The 13,578-nt window shown below is 47.2% G+C and overlaps 1 protein-coding gene across 1 annotated transcript; it reads right to left on the bottom strand.

Moving 5' to 3' along the window:
• Positions 1–318: 318 nt before the first annotated feature.
• HSPB8 (heat shock protein family B (small) member 8) lies at positions 319–13,189 on the bottom strand. The gene is made up of 3 exons (XM_012756502.3): positions 12,206–13,189; positions 5,767–5,830; positions 319–1,338 (listed from the first exon to the last, which is right to left on the bottom strand). The coding sequence occupies exons 1-3, from the start codon at positions 12,570–12,572 to the stop codon at positions 1,179–1,181; spliced, it is 591 nt and encodes a 196-aa protein (XP_012611956.1). The 5' UTR covers positions 12,573–13,189; the 3' UTR covers positions 319–1,178.
• Between the last annotated feature and the right edge of the window lie 389 nt (positions 13,190–13,578).

The raw sequence follows: 13,578 nt of genomic DNA, 5'->3' as shown, positions 1-13,578 counted from the left end.
TCCATACATTGTCATATGAGGATGAGATGCTTGGAGCTGCTGCAGCCATCTTGCAATTATGAGGACAGACTGTGATGATGTAGACTTGTCATAAATGGCAGAGGAAAAAGATGGAAATACTCTGGGTTATTGGTGGCATAACAATTGGAAAAATCAACTCTGAATACACTTACCTCTAAACTGTTTGTGAAATTAGACAATAGCTATCTAAGCCACTATTCATTAGGCACTATTACGTTAATCTACAGCATCACTGACTGATGCTGTATATCTAGGTGGTATTGCATTTATTTTTTCATCGAGAGAAGCACACAAGACTAAGAACATCAGCTCCTTTATTATTATTATTATTATTATCAATTATTTACTGTTATTTTCCTCAAACCAACAGCACAACTCAAATAACAATGACACACATGTCCCACCCATATAAACAATACCACTAGCCTATCTGCCAGGCTACCTGGCCTTTGCTTGGTTCCTGATGGAGCCGTCTGGAGACAGCCCCCTCGGTAAAAATCCCAACTTGGACATAAGGGACACAAGAAAAAGAGGACCTTGGCCAGAGAATAAACTGAAAGTCTCCAAGAGTCCTTAGGGAGTGCCAGCTTGGGAACCTTGGGAACGTGCCGGGCAGAGAGCAGAAGGCACTGTTTGTTTTCATGTGGTTAATGGAAAAATCCCATATGGGAATATAAGACCTGTCTACCACCCTTTCCAGGCCAGGGACGTAGAAGGACAATGGGGTGAGCTAATGGATTTCATCGACCAAACCATGTGGCAGGCATGGAAATTGGGAGCCCAGAGTAGGAACCTGGGTGATAGGGAGGTCCCCAGAGAAAAATAACTCTTGCATCAGCTGCAAGGTAAGATACAATGTGAAATGTTAAGTCCCCTTTTATTTGTTTTGCAACTATAGAATGTGCAACATTTTCATTGAGATAGAAAAGGTAAAGAAAGAAAAACTAGTATTTTGGCCTAACGCAACCAAGCATGATTTGCCAATTGCGCCAGCTTGTTGAGAAATCTACACGATCCAGGGAATCCGGGGTCAGTCCCCTGCTCTCCCAACCCCCAACATTCAGTGGCATTAAATCTGAGCTCTAAAGTAATATAACCCTGGAATCAGAGGAGCACTAGGGTTGGGGACAGAATTAGAATGGGCCAAGACTGGGGTCTCAAGTGCAGGTGACTTCCTGGCTGTCTTGGGGAAGCTCGTGGTTGAAGCTGCTCTCTCCAAATGGTGAGTAAGGGGGGACCTGGGGAGCTTCGATGATCAGCAGACCCTCTGGGGAAAGTGAGGCAAATACTGTTGCAGGATCCACCTCCGCTGGAAGCCTAGGAGAAGCACAAGATTTTATTCATTTATTATTTTCAACAGAGCTCAAACATTCTTTATTCATTTGAAAGTAAATATTTTGATAACAGTTTAAGCTTTGGGGATATACAATGGTGAGTTTAATCCTGGCTCTACCCCTTTCTAGTTATGAGTTCTTGGAAAGATCATTCAATTGCTCTGAGCTTGTTTCCTCATCTGCAAAATGGGGATAATAATATTGAATTTGTAGAGTATTTGAAGTTCTAGAATGAGACAGCGTCTGAACATGTTTGCGAATAGTCAAATGCTGCTTGAACAGTAGTTCCTGGCTTAAAAGAGAGTTGTCACCCAATTATTTGGCCCTAGGTTGAGGTCTTTGCCTTAGCACCCTCCACTGACCACAACTGCCAGCAGAAATGGAACCACTACCGTCCCTTTATAAGTAAGGTGTTATGCATAGCAGGTAACATATTTCCATTTGGCATGTGCCTGCTGCAGAGTGCTTTACTACAAAATGCTTGAATGGTGGGACTGGCACCTTAGCAGATAAAAGGGGTCAGGCTGGCCGCAGGTAGACTGCAGATGGCAACTTACTCTATGATGTGGAGAATAAGCCTTGACTTTGGTCACACATTAAACAACTCTCAGCAAGTCATAATTGTTTTGCTCCTAAAACTCAATTATAGGCATCACCTGGTTGGAGTTTTATAAGCATCTAGGATGAGTAATAGGTAAGTATTAATATGCTCATTTCGCAGATCAAGAAACAGAGACTTCGGGGAAATCAAATAACAAGCTCAATAAGTGAGAAAGCATCAAAGATGGGATTTCTTAACCCAAATCTGATTTCAGTTCTGATGAGATATTTTTATGATTTTTGGTTCATTTTGGGTGAATGATGCTATATGGTGTGTAGTTTCTTCAACAAACTATGAAATTGTGTGGAGATGTTAGTGGTCTCATTGGGGTGCCATTATTATTAAAAATAGTGAAAACTATGACCTTATGAGCACTTTCTACGTTCCAAGTACTTTACATGAATCGTCTCATTTAGGTGTTAACAATAACCCCACCAGTTAGATTCTATTATTATCCTCAACTCATGGATGACAAAATTGAGGCTCAGAGAGGTGAACTGATTTGCCCAAGGTCACCCAGCTGGTAAATGGCAGATGGGAACTGGAATTAGAATCCTGGTCTCTAAACTTAGACGGAGTAACTTATCATGATATCTCCTGCCTTCCCTGGCACCAGACTTTTGGAAAAAGGACCATGAAGGGAAGGCCAGGAGGTGCAATCCCCTTAGATCTTTCACTGGTTCAGGCTGGCTCTGCTGGCAGGCCCTGTTAATGCCAGGGCCTTGATGCAAGAACCAAGACAGGGGGGAAGCCCATTCCTGGTTATGGGCAGGCCCCTTCCAGGAGGGGCTGGGTAGCTTTGATTTGTTTTGTTTTTCATTCTGTACAGCAACCTTGTAGCCACATGAGCTGCACCCACCCCAGAGACTCCATGCCAAATCGGAACCACAGAGATTAACAAGGGTGCTGCTGGGCAGGATGAAAGAGAAACAAGGAAGCTTGGACCCCCTGTCCCACTGCTGGGGATGGGCTGACTGTCTAACCATTCATATGCCAACCCAGTGCACACCTGGGACACTGTGAACAGTAGCTCCGGTCCAAAGCATGGGCTCTGCAGGCAAGTGGATCTGCACTCAAATTCTGACTCTTCCTGATTGTACAACCTTGGGCTGGTGATCTGGCCTCTCTGAACCTATTTCTTTGTAGGAAAAAGAGGGTAACAATAGTGTCTATCTCTTTGATGGTGTGAGAATTACATTGTGTAGCAAATTACCTTGCACATAGGCATCTTGACGGCTGTGACTATTTTAACACAAATTGCAATATCATGAACCACAGAGTATCAGAGCCCCCAAAGGGGTCTTCCTGCTTGTCCAGGACAATGTTCTCATGTTACACATGGGGAAACTGAGGCCCAGAGAGAGAGGAATAGACTTGCCCAAACTGTCTTGGACCCACATGCTAGGAAAGTTATTCCTCTTTAATTCTCTTTTAATCTTTCATTTACATCTAAAAAGATGTCTCAGGTAAGTGTGAATGTGCCTTAACACCTTTAGCCTCTAACACTAGCTACTTTCCCTTTGTAACAAAGTAAGAGCTGATTTAAGGGTTAGGCCCTTAGGCAAAGCAACATTATCTAGTTAGAATTTAACCACATTTTGCTTTCATTGGATTTATTTCATGATTGCCTTCTTCAGTGAACATTGTAGTGATGAGAATTTAACTTTATCAAAAGTGAGTTGATCTAAAAGAAATATGTCTTAAGCAAATAATGGTATAGAAAGGCAAGCATGTAAGGCCAGAAATAGTGAAGGTGATACGTGAATGAATGAATTGCAAATGACTGTAATTTGGTCTCCTCTAACCAAGGAAGACAGTCATGGGCTTTGAAAATTGAGAGACATGTTTTCAAATCTCAGATCTGCTCCCTTTAAAAACAACAAAAAAAAACCCACAGCCAATTTTATTGAGATATCACTGACATATACAATTGTGTGTGTATGTACGCATATGGTGTACAACTTGATGTTTTGATATGTGTATACGTTGTGAAATAATCACCCTAATCAAGCTAATTAACATATCCATCACCGCTATATAGTCACCATTGTGTGTATGTATGAGAAGGTTAAATTTAAGATCTACCCTCTTAGTAAATTTCAAATATGTAGTATTTGTTAACTATTATCACCATGAACGTTATTAGCTCTTCAGAGCTTATGCAACCCATGTAACTGAAAATTTGTATCCTTTGGCCAAGATCTCCTCATTTCGTCCTGACAAGTGCTGTCCTCTCTGCTTCCATGAGTTGGACTACTTTAGATTCAGTGAAATCATGCAGTATTTTTCTTTCTGTGTTCTGCTTATTTTCTTAGCATAATGCCCTCCAGCTCCACCCACACTGCTGCAAATGGCAGGATTTCCTTCTTTGTTAAGGCTGAATAATATTCCAGGTCTGCTCTCCACTGGTCGTGTGGCCTTGGTTGAGTCTCATCAGCCACCCCTCTGAGCTTCAGTTTCTTCATCCACACAATGGGCTTAATAATACCTACTCAATAGGATTCTTTTAAAGATCAAATGAAATTAAACCTATAAACCTCTTAGCACGGTGCTTGATGCATCATTAGGCGTCATGAGTGGCAGAACAGAATACCCGGGAAGATGTGGAACAAGGGGAAAGTCTGCTCTGGCTCTGGGCATCCTCTGCTTCCTGTTCTCTCTCCAAGCTGGGTGCAGGAAAGAGCTCAGCTGCTCTGCCTGCAACCTGATAGGCAAATTCCAAGACCTCTTCCTCCCCCTCATTTAGTCAAGATGGGGCCTTTCCCGAGAGATTGATGTGTTGGGATAGATTTCCCAGCCGTGGCTGAGGAAAAGAGCCACCACGGCATCCTCTCTGGGTGGAAACCCCCACGGATCCCAGCCTGCTTGTGACTCTATCCCATGACCTCGTTGGAGCCTCTCAAAAGAAACATCAGCTTCCTTCTTCTCCCTTCTCCCTTTCTCTCCCCTCTGCCATATTTGATCCGGTTGCCATGCCAGGGAGAGGTGTGGGTCATGGAGCCAGCGGCGTGAAGCACAAATGGTTTGGCGTTTGCCTTACCAGAATGTGTCCACAGGCTTCCAAGAACCATGGAGGCTCTGGGAAGCTCCGGAATGGACACGGGAGGGGAGAGACGGGAATACAGAATCCCGAAGCTGAAAGAAACCTCAGAACTCAGCTAGGGCGATCTCTTCGGCCACAGGACCTCTTTGCCAGGGCTAGTAGCAGAGTTAAGATTCAACAACAGCAATAACAGGAGTAGTAATAACAAACTGCCACTTATGAGGACCTACTATGTGCCATGCTCTCATTTCATTTTCAATTGGTAACTCCAGGAAGCCCGGAATCAGCACCCCATTTTACAGAGGAGGAAATAGCGATCCTTGCTCAAGGACTGAACGTGGAATTCAGAGGTCAGGGATCTGTTTTGAGCTGTCCTAAAAAGACTTTGGCTATGTCCTTTCACCTTCGGGCAACTTTGTTTCCCCATAATACAAAGAAGGTGATGTCTCTTCTAATTGCAGCTAAGTCAAGTCACCTCCCCTACTCTCAGACTCTTAATCTGTAAAATGGGCTTGTTCATACACACCTCGCAGGGCACTGCGTGGATGAGGTGGCACAGTTCATGTGCTCCCCCCTTCTGGGACCCCATTGCAGGTTTGATGGAACACTTTTCTCCCCCATGTTATGTGTAAGGGTTCGATGCCCTGCCCTGGGGGTGCGGTGTCTTGAAAGAGAGCTTTCCAGGAGGGAGAGACCCCAGATCTCGGGTCCCAGGTGTGCCCTCTCCTCCACTCCCACCTTGGGTGCCACACTGTGAGGTTACTTACTGGATTTTCTTGGTGAAATTCTTAGAAACGATGCCGCCTTCTTGCTGTTTTTCTTCGTGTTTGCCTGGAAGGAAGAGAAATGTCGTGTGTCATCAACTACATCCCTTGGGCATCATTTCGGTTAGGGCTTGGGTTCCAATGTGAGCTCTACCCCTGCCTCACTGTGTGGCTTGAGGTTGGTCTAGAGACTCCAGTCGTCTCGGTCTGGGGCCCTTTTCTGCCTCTAGGACCCACCAGAGCCCACCTCCCAGGCTGGCTGTGGAGATGAAACAAGATAATGGACAAGAAAGGAGGCTTGGACTGTGGTTTGTAAATAATTAAATCTTAGCCTTAGGAAATCACAGAATGTGGGCCACATGTACCAAATCTCCCAGTCTTCTACCTAACCCACCAGTAGAACCCTGGGGCTAACATCCCAGACAGAGTGGTAGGTGCAAAGTGTGGTGACCTGCTATGGGCTACCTTGCCACCTGCTTACTGTGCAACTCACAGAGCCCTCTCCTCACTCTGAGGATGGGCTTCTTTCTCCTTTGTGTCTGATGTGGAAACTGAGGCCCAGTGACAGGTCCCAGGACACCCAACAGGTGAGTGATGGCTCTGGGCTTTGGATCAGCTCTTTCTAGATCTTGGCCAAGTTCTGGGGCCTGACACCCTCTGCCCTTGGATTTCTGTCCATTCCAACTCCTGATTTGCTCTTTGAGCCACATTTCTCTGTACCCAGTAGTGAAAAAACAGCCCAGAAATAGTGCTCCAATCTGCCAGAACACCAGCCTCTCCCACGGGAGGGAGGGAGCTCTCCTTAGGAAAGGACATGTTAGGTGCCATGGGTGTGAAATTTCACCAGCCCCACCTCCTACCAGATAGTGGGGGAGGGCTTTCCTTTTTTTTTTTTTCTTGTTGTTCTCTTAGGGAGGAAAAAAGTGAAATTACAGAAGGCTTTAGCCTAAACTGGCTTTTATCTTGCAATTTATATAGCAAATTCTGATCCTTTGGGCTCTTCCTCATTCTTCTCCCTCCCTCCCTCCCTCCCTCCCTCCCTCCCTCCCTCCCTCCCTCCCTCCCTCCCTCCCTCCTTCCTTCCTTCCTTCCTTCCTTCCTTCCTTCCTTCCTTCCTTCCTTCCTTCCTTCCTTCCCCCCTTCCTTCCTTGTTCTCTCTCTCTTTTTCTCTTTCTCTCCTTTCTCTCTTTCTTTCTTTCTAATGAAGAAATTGTCTCCAATTTCTCTTTAAACAAGCTGTATTAGTGCACGGGGAGCTATTCGACTATCACTTTTCACTCCCACATTCCAGAGCCAAGAAACCTCATTTAACCAGGGAGGCCCTTCTGAGGGGCTTTGGAATCTGCACTCTAAATAACCCTGTGGGATATAGCATCTTTTTGCAGTCCAGATTTTTTTTAAACTGACAATTTATAGGTGATTATTAACTATTCCTTTTTTTGAGACAGTCTCACTCTGTCACCCCAGGTGGAGTGCAGTGGTGTGATCATAGTTCACTGCAGCCTACAACTCCTGGGCTCGAGCCATCCTCCTGCCTCAGTCTCCCAAATAGCTGGGGACTACAGGTGTGCACTACCATTCCTGGCTAATTTTTTCTATTTCTGGTAGAGACAGGGGATCTTGCTCTTATTCATGTTGGTGTCTAACCCCTGACCTCAAGTGATTCTCCCATCTTGGCCTCCCAGACTGCTAGGATTATAGGTGTGAGCCACTATGCCCGGCCTAACTATTCCTTTGCTAATAACTTTTTTCTGGTTACGAGATAATGCATGTGTATGTTAGAAAATAAAGGGAAAAAAAAAGGATCAAAACCACCCATAATCTCATCATCCTGAGGAAGCCACTAATAACATTTTTTATATGTTCCAGACTTTTCTTTTTATGTTTCTTGGAGATTATAAATGTTATTATAGTATAGATGTACATCAATATTTTATCAGATAGGACCATTGTATGCACTATGCTTGAACACTACTGTTTTCTCTTGCTAACACATTATAATTACTTTTCCATATGACCAAATATTCTTTAACATGATTTTTAATGGCTGCACAGTGTTCTGTTGAGGAATATACAATATTAATAGTTCACTAAGCCAGTCCCCTGCTTTGGGGCATTGAGAATGTTTCCCACGTTGGAAGGAAGCTCGCGGCACTAAACACTCTTGTAGCTAGATCTTCGCGCCAGACCTGATGAGTTCTGTAGCATTAAATTCCAAGTTCTAGAATTTCTAAGGCTTAAATCAATATTGCTAAATTGCCCTCAGGAAAGCCTGTACCAATTTATGCTCCCACTGGCAGGGCAGAAAGGTGCGTTCGTAGGAACTCATTTCTAAACTCGAGTGTCTGGCTAACCAGAACATGCTGTGCATGTGCGGCTGCCCAGAGAGTTTATTCTGTGCTGCCAACTCCGTGACCACCAACGGCCTGGCTCCAGTACGGGCCTGCAGCCAGAAGGGCACTGTCTGTTCTTTGGTATCCTCCCCAAAGCCTGGGCCTCCGGAGGCCTGCTTCCCCTGGGGACAGGCCAGTGCCTCTGACTCAGCCCTTTTGCATCCCGGAATCCTTCTGCATGCTTGGTGTCCTAGGAACAATGACCGATGACGATGAAGGGAATAATAATGGCAAACTTGTATAGCCCTTACTTGGTGTCAGCCACTGTTCTAAGCCCCTTACCTGCTTACCTCCTTTATTTTTTGCAACAACCCTAGCTCGTAATAATAAAATAATAAATAAAAGAAGGGACTTTTATTAATGCCATTTTATGAGTGGAAAAACTGAAGTTCAGAGAGGTTAAGGGCTGTGCGTGGAAGTGATTGGAGCAAAGATTCAAAAGCAGGCAGACAGGTTTCAGGACGCTGGATTTGGGATTTAAGTCCCTGCTCTGACATGTCCTAACACATCTCTGCCCTCTGAGCCTTGGTTTATTCTTCTCTAAAATGGGGATGACAACACTTACTGGGTTACTGTGGGGAGCAAATGAAAGCGAGTCACAGAATCGCTTCATCAATTGTGAACATACTGTGTGAAGGTGAACGTGTATGGTTTATTCTAACGTTTGCAGAAAGAACTGCTCCTCGGAAACTAGGTGTCTGTGTCCATGCTCTGAAAATAGGGTACTGGGGTTAGGGAAGGGAGAATCTCTGAACACGGGTAGCTCCAAGATTTCCATAAGTGAGTTCTGGGGCAGAGGTTAATCTGGTTGAAAGAGGGTTTTGTCAGAAGGATCCTCTTTAGGCTTACTTTGCATACTTAGCTTGTTTATTGGAGCAGTTTAAGGATTATGGGTGATTCTTAACTTTTGATTTTGATTTCTTACTTACATTTTCTATCATGAAAACATTTTATTTTTGTAAACAGAAAGAAGTAATTATCATGATTTAAAAAAAAAACCTCATCTGGAGGCCAGGGGAAGCCAGATGCCCCTTGCAGCCACCATGGTTTTCAACATGCCTCAGACAAAACACAGGTGCCAAGAAGCAGACATCAGCACTCCAGGGAACCAGGGAACCAGGGAACGCTATTGGCCCAGCTAAAGAAAGAAGTTTCTGTTCCCAAGGAAGGCAGGGGCCCCAGGATTAAGGAGAAAGGGTGGGATTAAAGAGAAAGGGGCGGAGGGAATAAGGCCTTGGGGCTTTCCAGACCCTTTCTTAGCCAGGGCCTGGCCCAGTGGCCCATGAAGGGAACATCTCTTGGCTTGTGATGGCACAATGGGGGTAGGGAAATGGGAGGCTTGATGGAAATTGTCTAGTCCAGCATTTTCCAAACACTTCCCTGAAATAAGACACTCATACATGGTCAGATAAGATAGGGCTGCCTTTCAGAGAGTCACGAACAACATTAGTGAATTAAAGGCTCTGATAAGCCCTGCAGTGAGGAGACCTGGTTATAAGTTTACTTCATCTGGCCCTTACTTATAATACTTTGAACTCCCCTCTCCCCATTTCTCAGATGCCTGGTAACACTTTGAAGTGCACCGTTTGTCAAATACTAATCTAGTACACCTCTTTATAAAACCAACAGTAAAGCTGAGGTCCCAGAGGTCGTGGGATTTGCCCAGGGCCGTGCAGTCGTAAGCAGATCCAACCACCCGGACTCAGAACCAGCCAGGGAGGCCTGGCGTTGAGTCTCAGACGCTGCCACAGAGAAACGGGTCAACCCTGGTGAGTTACATTCTCTAGGCCTCAGTTTCCTTATCTGTAAAATGTGGGTTAACAGTTTGACCCATGCTTTCTAGAAGGTCCTTGTGTGGAACCAGTGAGCCAGTATGGGTATAGACATTTAGCACAGGGCCTAGCACAGGATGCTTGCGGAAGAAGAGATTTGTCATTATGTGGTGTAGGATGGGAAACTGGATCTGACTTCTGACTTCCCTGGAAAGTTGCTTTTTAAATAGAGCTGATCTCGGTTTTACTTTTTAAACCCCTTTTATGAAAGCCCTCGTATGTACTGTCAGGGAGTTTGGATTTTTGTATAGCTGAGGGCCACTACCTGGACATCTAAAAGGCTTCATCTTTGTCTTATTTAAGCTGCCAATGAACCCATTTTACAGAGGTGGAAATTGAGGCTCTGTGACATACCCAAAGACTCTGAATTAGTAAGGACAGTAAGGCCTGGGGCTGCCAGTCCCCACCTGTTAAGAAGCACCTACAAAAGAGGCTGGAGAAAAGGCTGGACAGAGGTTCTCCTAGTGGATCATGGTAGTCTCCTGGACTGGAAACCTCCAGAACTCTCATGAAAAGAAGGACTGGAAGGGTGTTAATAATCATCCTGTTTACAGAGTGCCAGGCAGGCACTAATATTAGCTCCATTTTACAGGGACTCTGCATAGATTATCATATGTTGTCTGCACATATTTAATCTTCCCTGCAGTCTGGCAGGATAGATATTATCATGATGCCCATTCTGCAGACAGGAGAACTGAGGTTTCAGAGCGTTGAGATGACTTTCTTGTCCATATCCACCCAGCGAATGAACAGCAGTGCTGGAATCCGCACCCAGCTCTCAGAGAGCACCTATCATTTATTATTTACTGGGACCTTCCTATGTGCCCAGCACTGCAACAACAACAACAACAACAACAACAACACCGACTCCATGTGTTCCAGATACTACGTCTGTAGTATCAGTTCACAGCCTCACCCCATGTAATACAGCAATCCTTATGGTGCAGCATTTCAACCCCAATTTCCAGATAAGGGAACAGAAGCTCAAAGAAGTTAAATATTAATCATGTGCACATCCTGCCATTAGTGGGAGAGCCAGTTTTGGAGCTGGTGCCTGGCTCGCCAGCCAATGCAGAGAGCCCGGCTGCCCCCCACCCCTCGCAGCAGGTGGCTCCAGCGTGTCTCCTGGCCCACCACGCCCCGCTGCCACTGGGGCCTCTGATGTTTGTAATTCTGCCGTGAGTGGCCTTGAAACACTCCCTGAACCTTGCTGGGGCTTGTTTCTGCCCGGCCTTGTGTCTCCAACGGCTTTTATTCATTCTCCAGGGGGCAGGCCTCTGCCGGGAACCCACTCTTTCTAATAGAGTATTAATTGGGAAGGAAGGAAATGAAAGCTTTCTCTGCTACCCAGTTTAACAGAAGCTGAGCTTCCTGTCTTCCCTCTGTTCCTTCTCCCAGGCGAGGATGTGGCCGCAAGAGCCCCAGGCCTAAAATCATGCACAGATGTCCTACTGCTGACTCATGGCATGACTCATGGTGAACCGGTCCTGCCTGCGCCTCAGCCTCCTCAGCTGCAAAATGGGACCAGCCAGCCCTGCTACTCAGGCTAAGACTGAGGATTATTTTGGAGAAAAAAAATATTACCATTTTAGTCCAGCTGTTGACACCTAGTGAGTGCTCCCAGTTCCCAGACAGCCTGCGTCTGAATCCTTGGTGGCCGTGGGCAAGTTAATTTAGCAAGGTGCCCAGCAGATAGCAAACTGTCAAGGTTACCAGTTAGTTTCACTGTCATTACTAGCAAGCCTCGGTTTCCTTATCTGGCATAAGGGGAGGCGTTTCACTGGAAACCTGTTGTATTTTTTAACACCACCTGCTCAGCCTTAAACATGCCCTTCCAGCCCCTGGGTGGTGACATTAGAAAGCAATAAATCCCATTTCTTCTTTGTTTTCGTATTCTGTCTGTATCTGTATAAGCTGGTCTGTATGTTAAATTCTTTCTGGAAAAATACCGAATGTGGTTTCCCTTTCCCTGCCTGTCCCTGACTGATAACAGCACCCAAAGGCCCCCAAAGCTGGGTCAGGTTAAGGTTTCTCTTGGAAGCGGGAGAGGAGAGCTGTTTCATAAAGATAACTTTGTGGGCCACATTCCTGAGCCCTGAGTCACCTGTATCATGTTGTCACAGATTCCCCTCTGAGGAAACTTTCTCCTGGCAACTCCCAGGTCTCAGGCCTACACCCCTGTCCCCCGGTTCTCTCTCCCTCCTGCCCCTGACTCACCAGACACCTCCACGTAGCCATCCTTGGTCTTCACCATCAGCTCCTCCGGCTTAAAGCTGTGCACGTTGACACACACCTTCCAGGGCTCGCCAGGGAAGGGTGGGGGACTCCTGCCCTCCGTAGGTACCCCAAACCTGGCCGTGGCACTGGGGCCCCGGGGCACCATGCCCGACCTCAGGGTCCCCGGCCAGGGGGAGGAGAGCCGCGGCAGAGCCCAGTCAGGCCAAGGGGCCGTCAAGTCGTCAGGGAAAGGGTCCATGCCAAAGCCATCGTCCAGCAGACGGGAGGACAGGGGAGAGTCCCGGAAGGGGTCTCGGCGCAGGCGGCTGGGGTAGTGGCAGGAGAAGGGCATCTGACCATCCGCCATGGTGGCAGCCTAGCGCAGAGGGGAAACAGAGGCTCGGAGAGAAGGAGCCACCTGCCCAAGGTCACACAACAAGGTGATGAGGGTGGGCTGGCCTTCAAAGCTTATTCTTCAGCGTCAGAAAGTGCTGATCTTCTGCGGGGGACTACCATCCACTGCCAAGGATGGTGGCGCACACTAGGCTGGGGTTCCAGCCCCCAAAGGTGACCCCCTGCTGGCCCAGCAGAATCCCAGCGGGCCCCTCTCCGCACTGCCTCACCAGAGATCAGCAAGCCACTGTCCTCCCAGGCTGTGCCCAGGCTCGCAGTCAGAGCCACTGCAGTCCACAGTGCGGCCGGCAGCTTAATAAAGCCCGTGCACGCGCGCCTAGAAACTTCTGGCTTCTGGGCTGGGAGCCTTCTATTTATTTGTTACTGGGGGCTGGAGGCGGGTTCTGCAATCTGCAAGCGCCTCCTGTCACTGGAGTATTCGGAGGTGATGAACCAGCCCCGGAGAATCCGCGGAGGGGCAGCTGGGCCGTGGAGGGGGAGGGGCCGGGAGGGGCCGCGGCGCCCAAGTTCAGCCGCCACCGCAGAGGGACGGGCTCTGCTCCCGGCCGGCCCCGCCCGCGCTCCCGAGCTGCCCTCCCTAGCGGGCACGGGGCCGGCTATTAATAACCCTGCGCCTGGCTGAGGGCTCAGGTCACCCTCCGGAAATACCTTCCCCAGAGCGTGTTGTATCCTGCCCTCCCCCTGGGAACCCCCAGAAGGGGAAGAGAGAGGCAGGAGCCCAGGGGACTGGAAGGTGGATGGGTATGGGTTGGAATCCCACTGACAACCGGGCCAAGCTCTCAGAGCCTCCCTGTACTCCTAGGAGAGGGGTTAAAACTATATATAAAGACACACAGACACACACTCTAAAATGACACTTGTTAAAACACAGTAAGGAATACTTTATTTGGTAGGGGGGCTATCTCAGTAGGTGCAGGGGCCACTGCAATGGGGTTTTGCAGTGGAGGAGAAAGATGAGA

Source organism: Microcebus murinus, chromosome 22 (genome assembly GCF_040939455.1).
Source record: "Microcebus murinus isolate Inina chromosome 22, M.murinus_Inina_mat1.0, whole genome shotgun sequence".
Classification (NCBI taxonomy): Eukaryota; Metazoa; Chordata; class Mammalia; order Primates; family Cheirogaleidae; genus Microcebus; species Microcebus murinus.
The sequence above is the reverse complement of the archived record's forward strand: the minus strand, read 5'-3'. Positions and strand labels throughout refer to the sequence as shown.

What these genes read in the sequence shown, in the direction of transcription:
- HSPB8 (XM_012756502.3), bottom strand. Translation starts at nt 12,572, where the DNA reads ATGGCGGATGGTCAGATGCCCTTCTCCTGCCACTACCCCAGCCGCCTG. An exon ending in TGGCTACGTGGAGGTGTCTG is followed by an intron (nt 5,831 to 12,205) that starts GTGAGTCAGGGG and finishes TCTTCCTTCCAG; the next exon opens with GCAAACACGAAGAAAAACAG. An exon ending in AATTTCACCAAGAAAATCCA is followed by an intron (nt 1,339 to 5,766) that starts GTAAGTAACCTC and finishes TGCTTCTCCTAG; the next exon opens with GCTTCCAGCGGAGGTGGATC.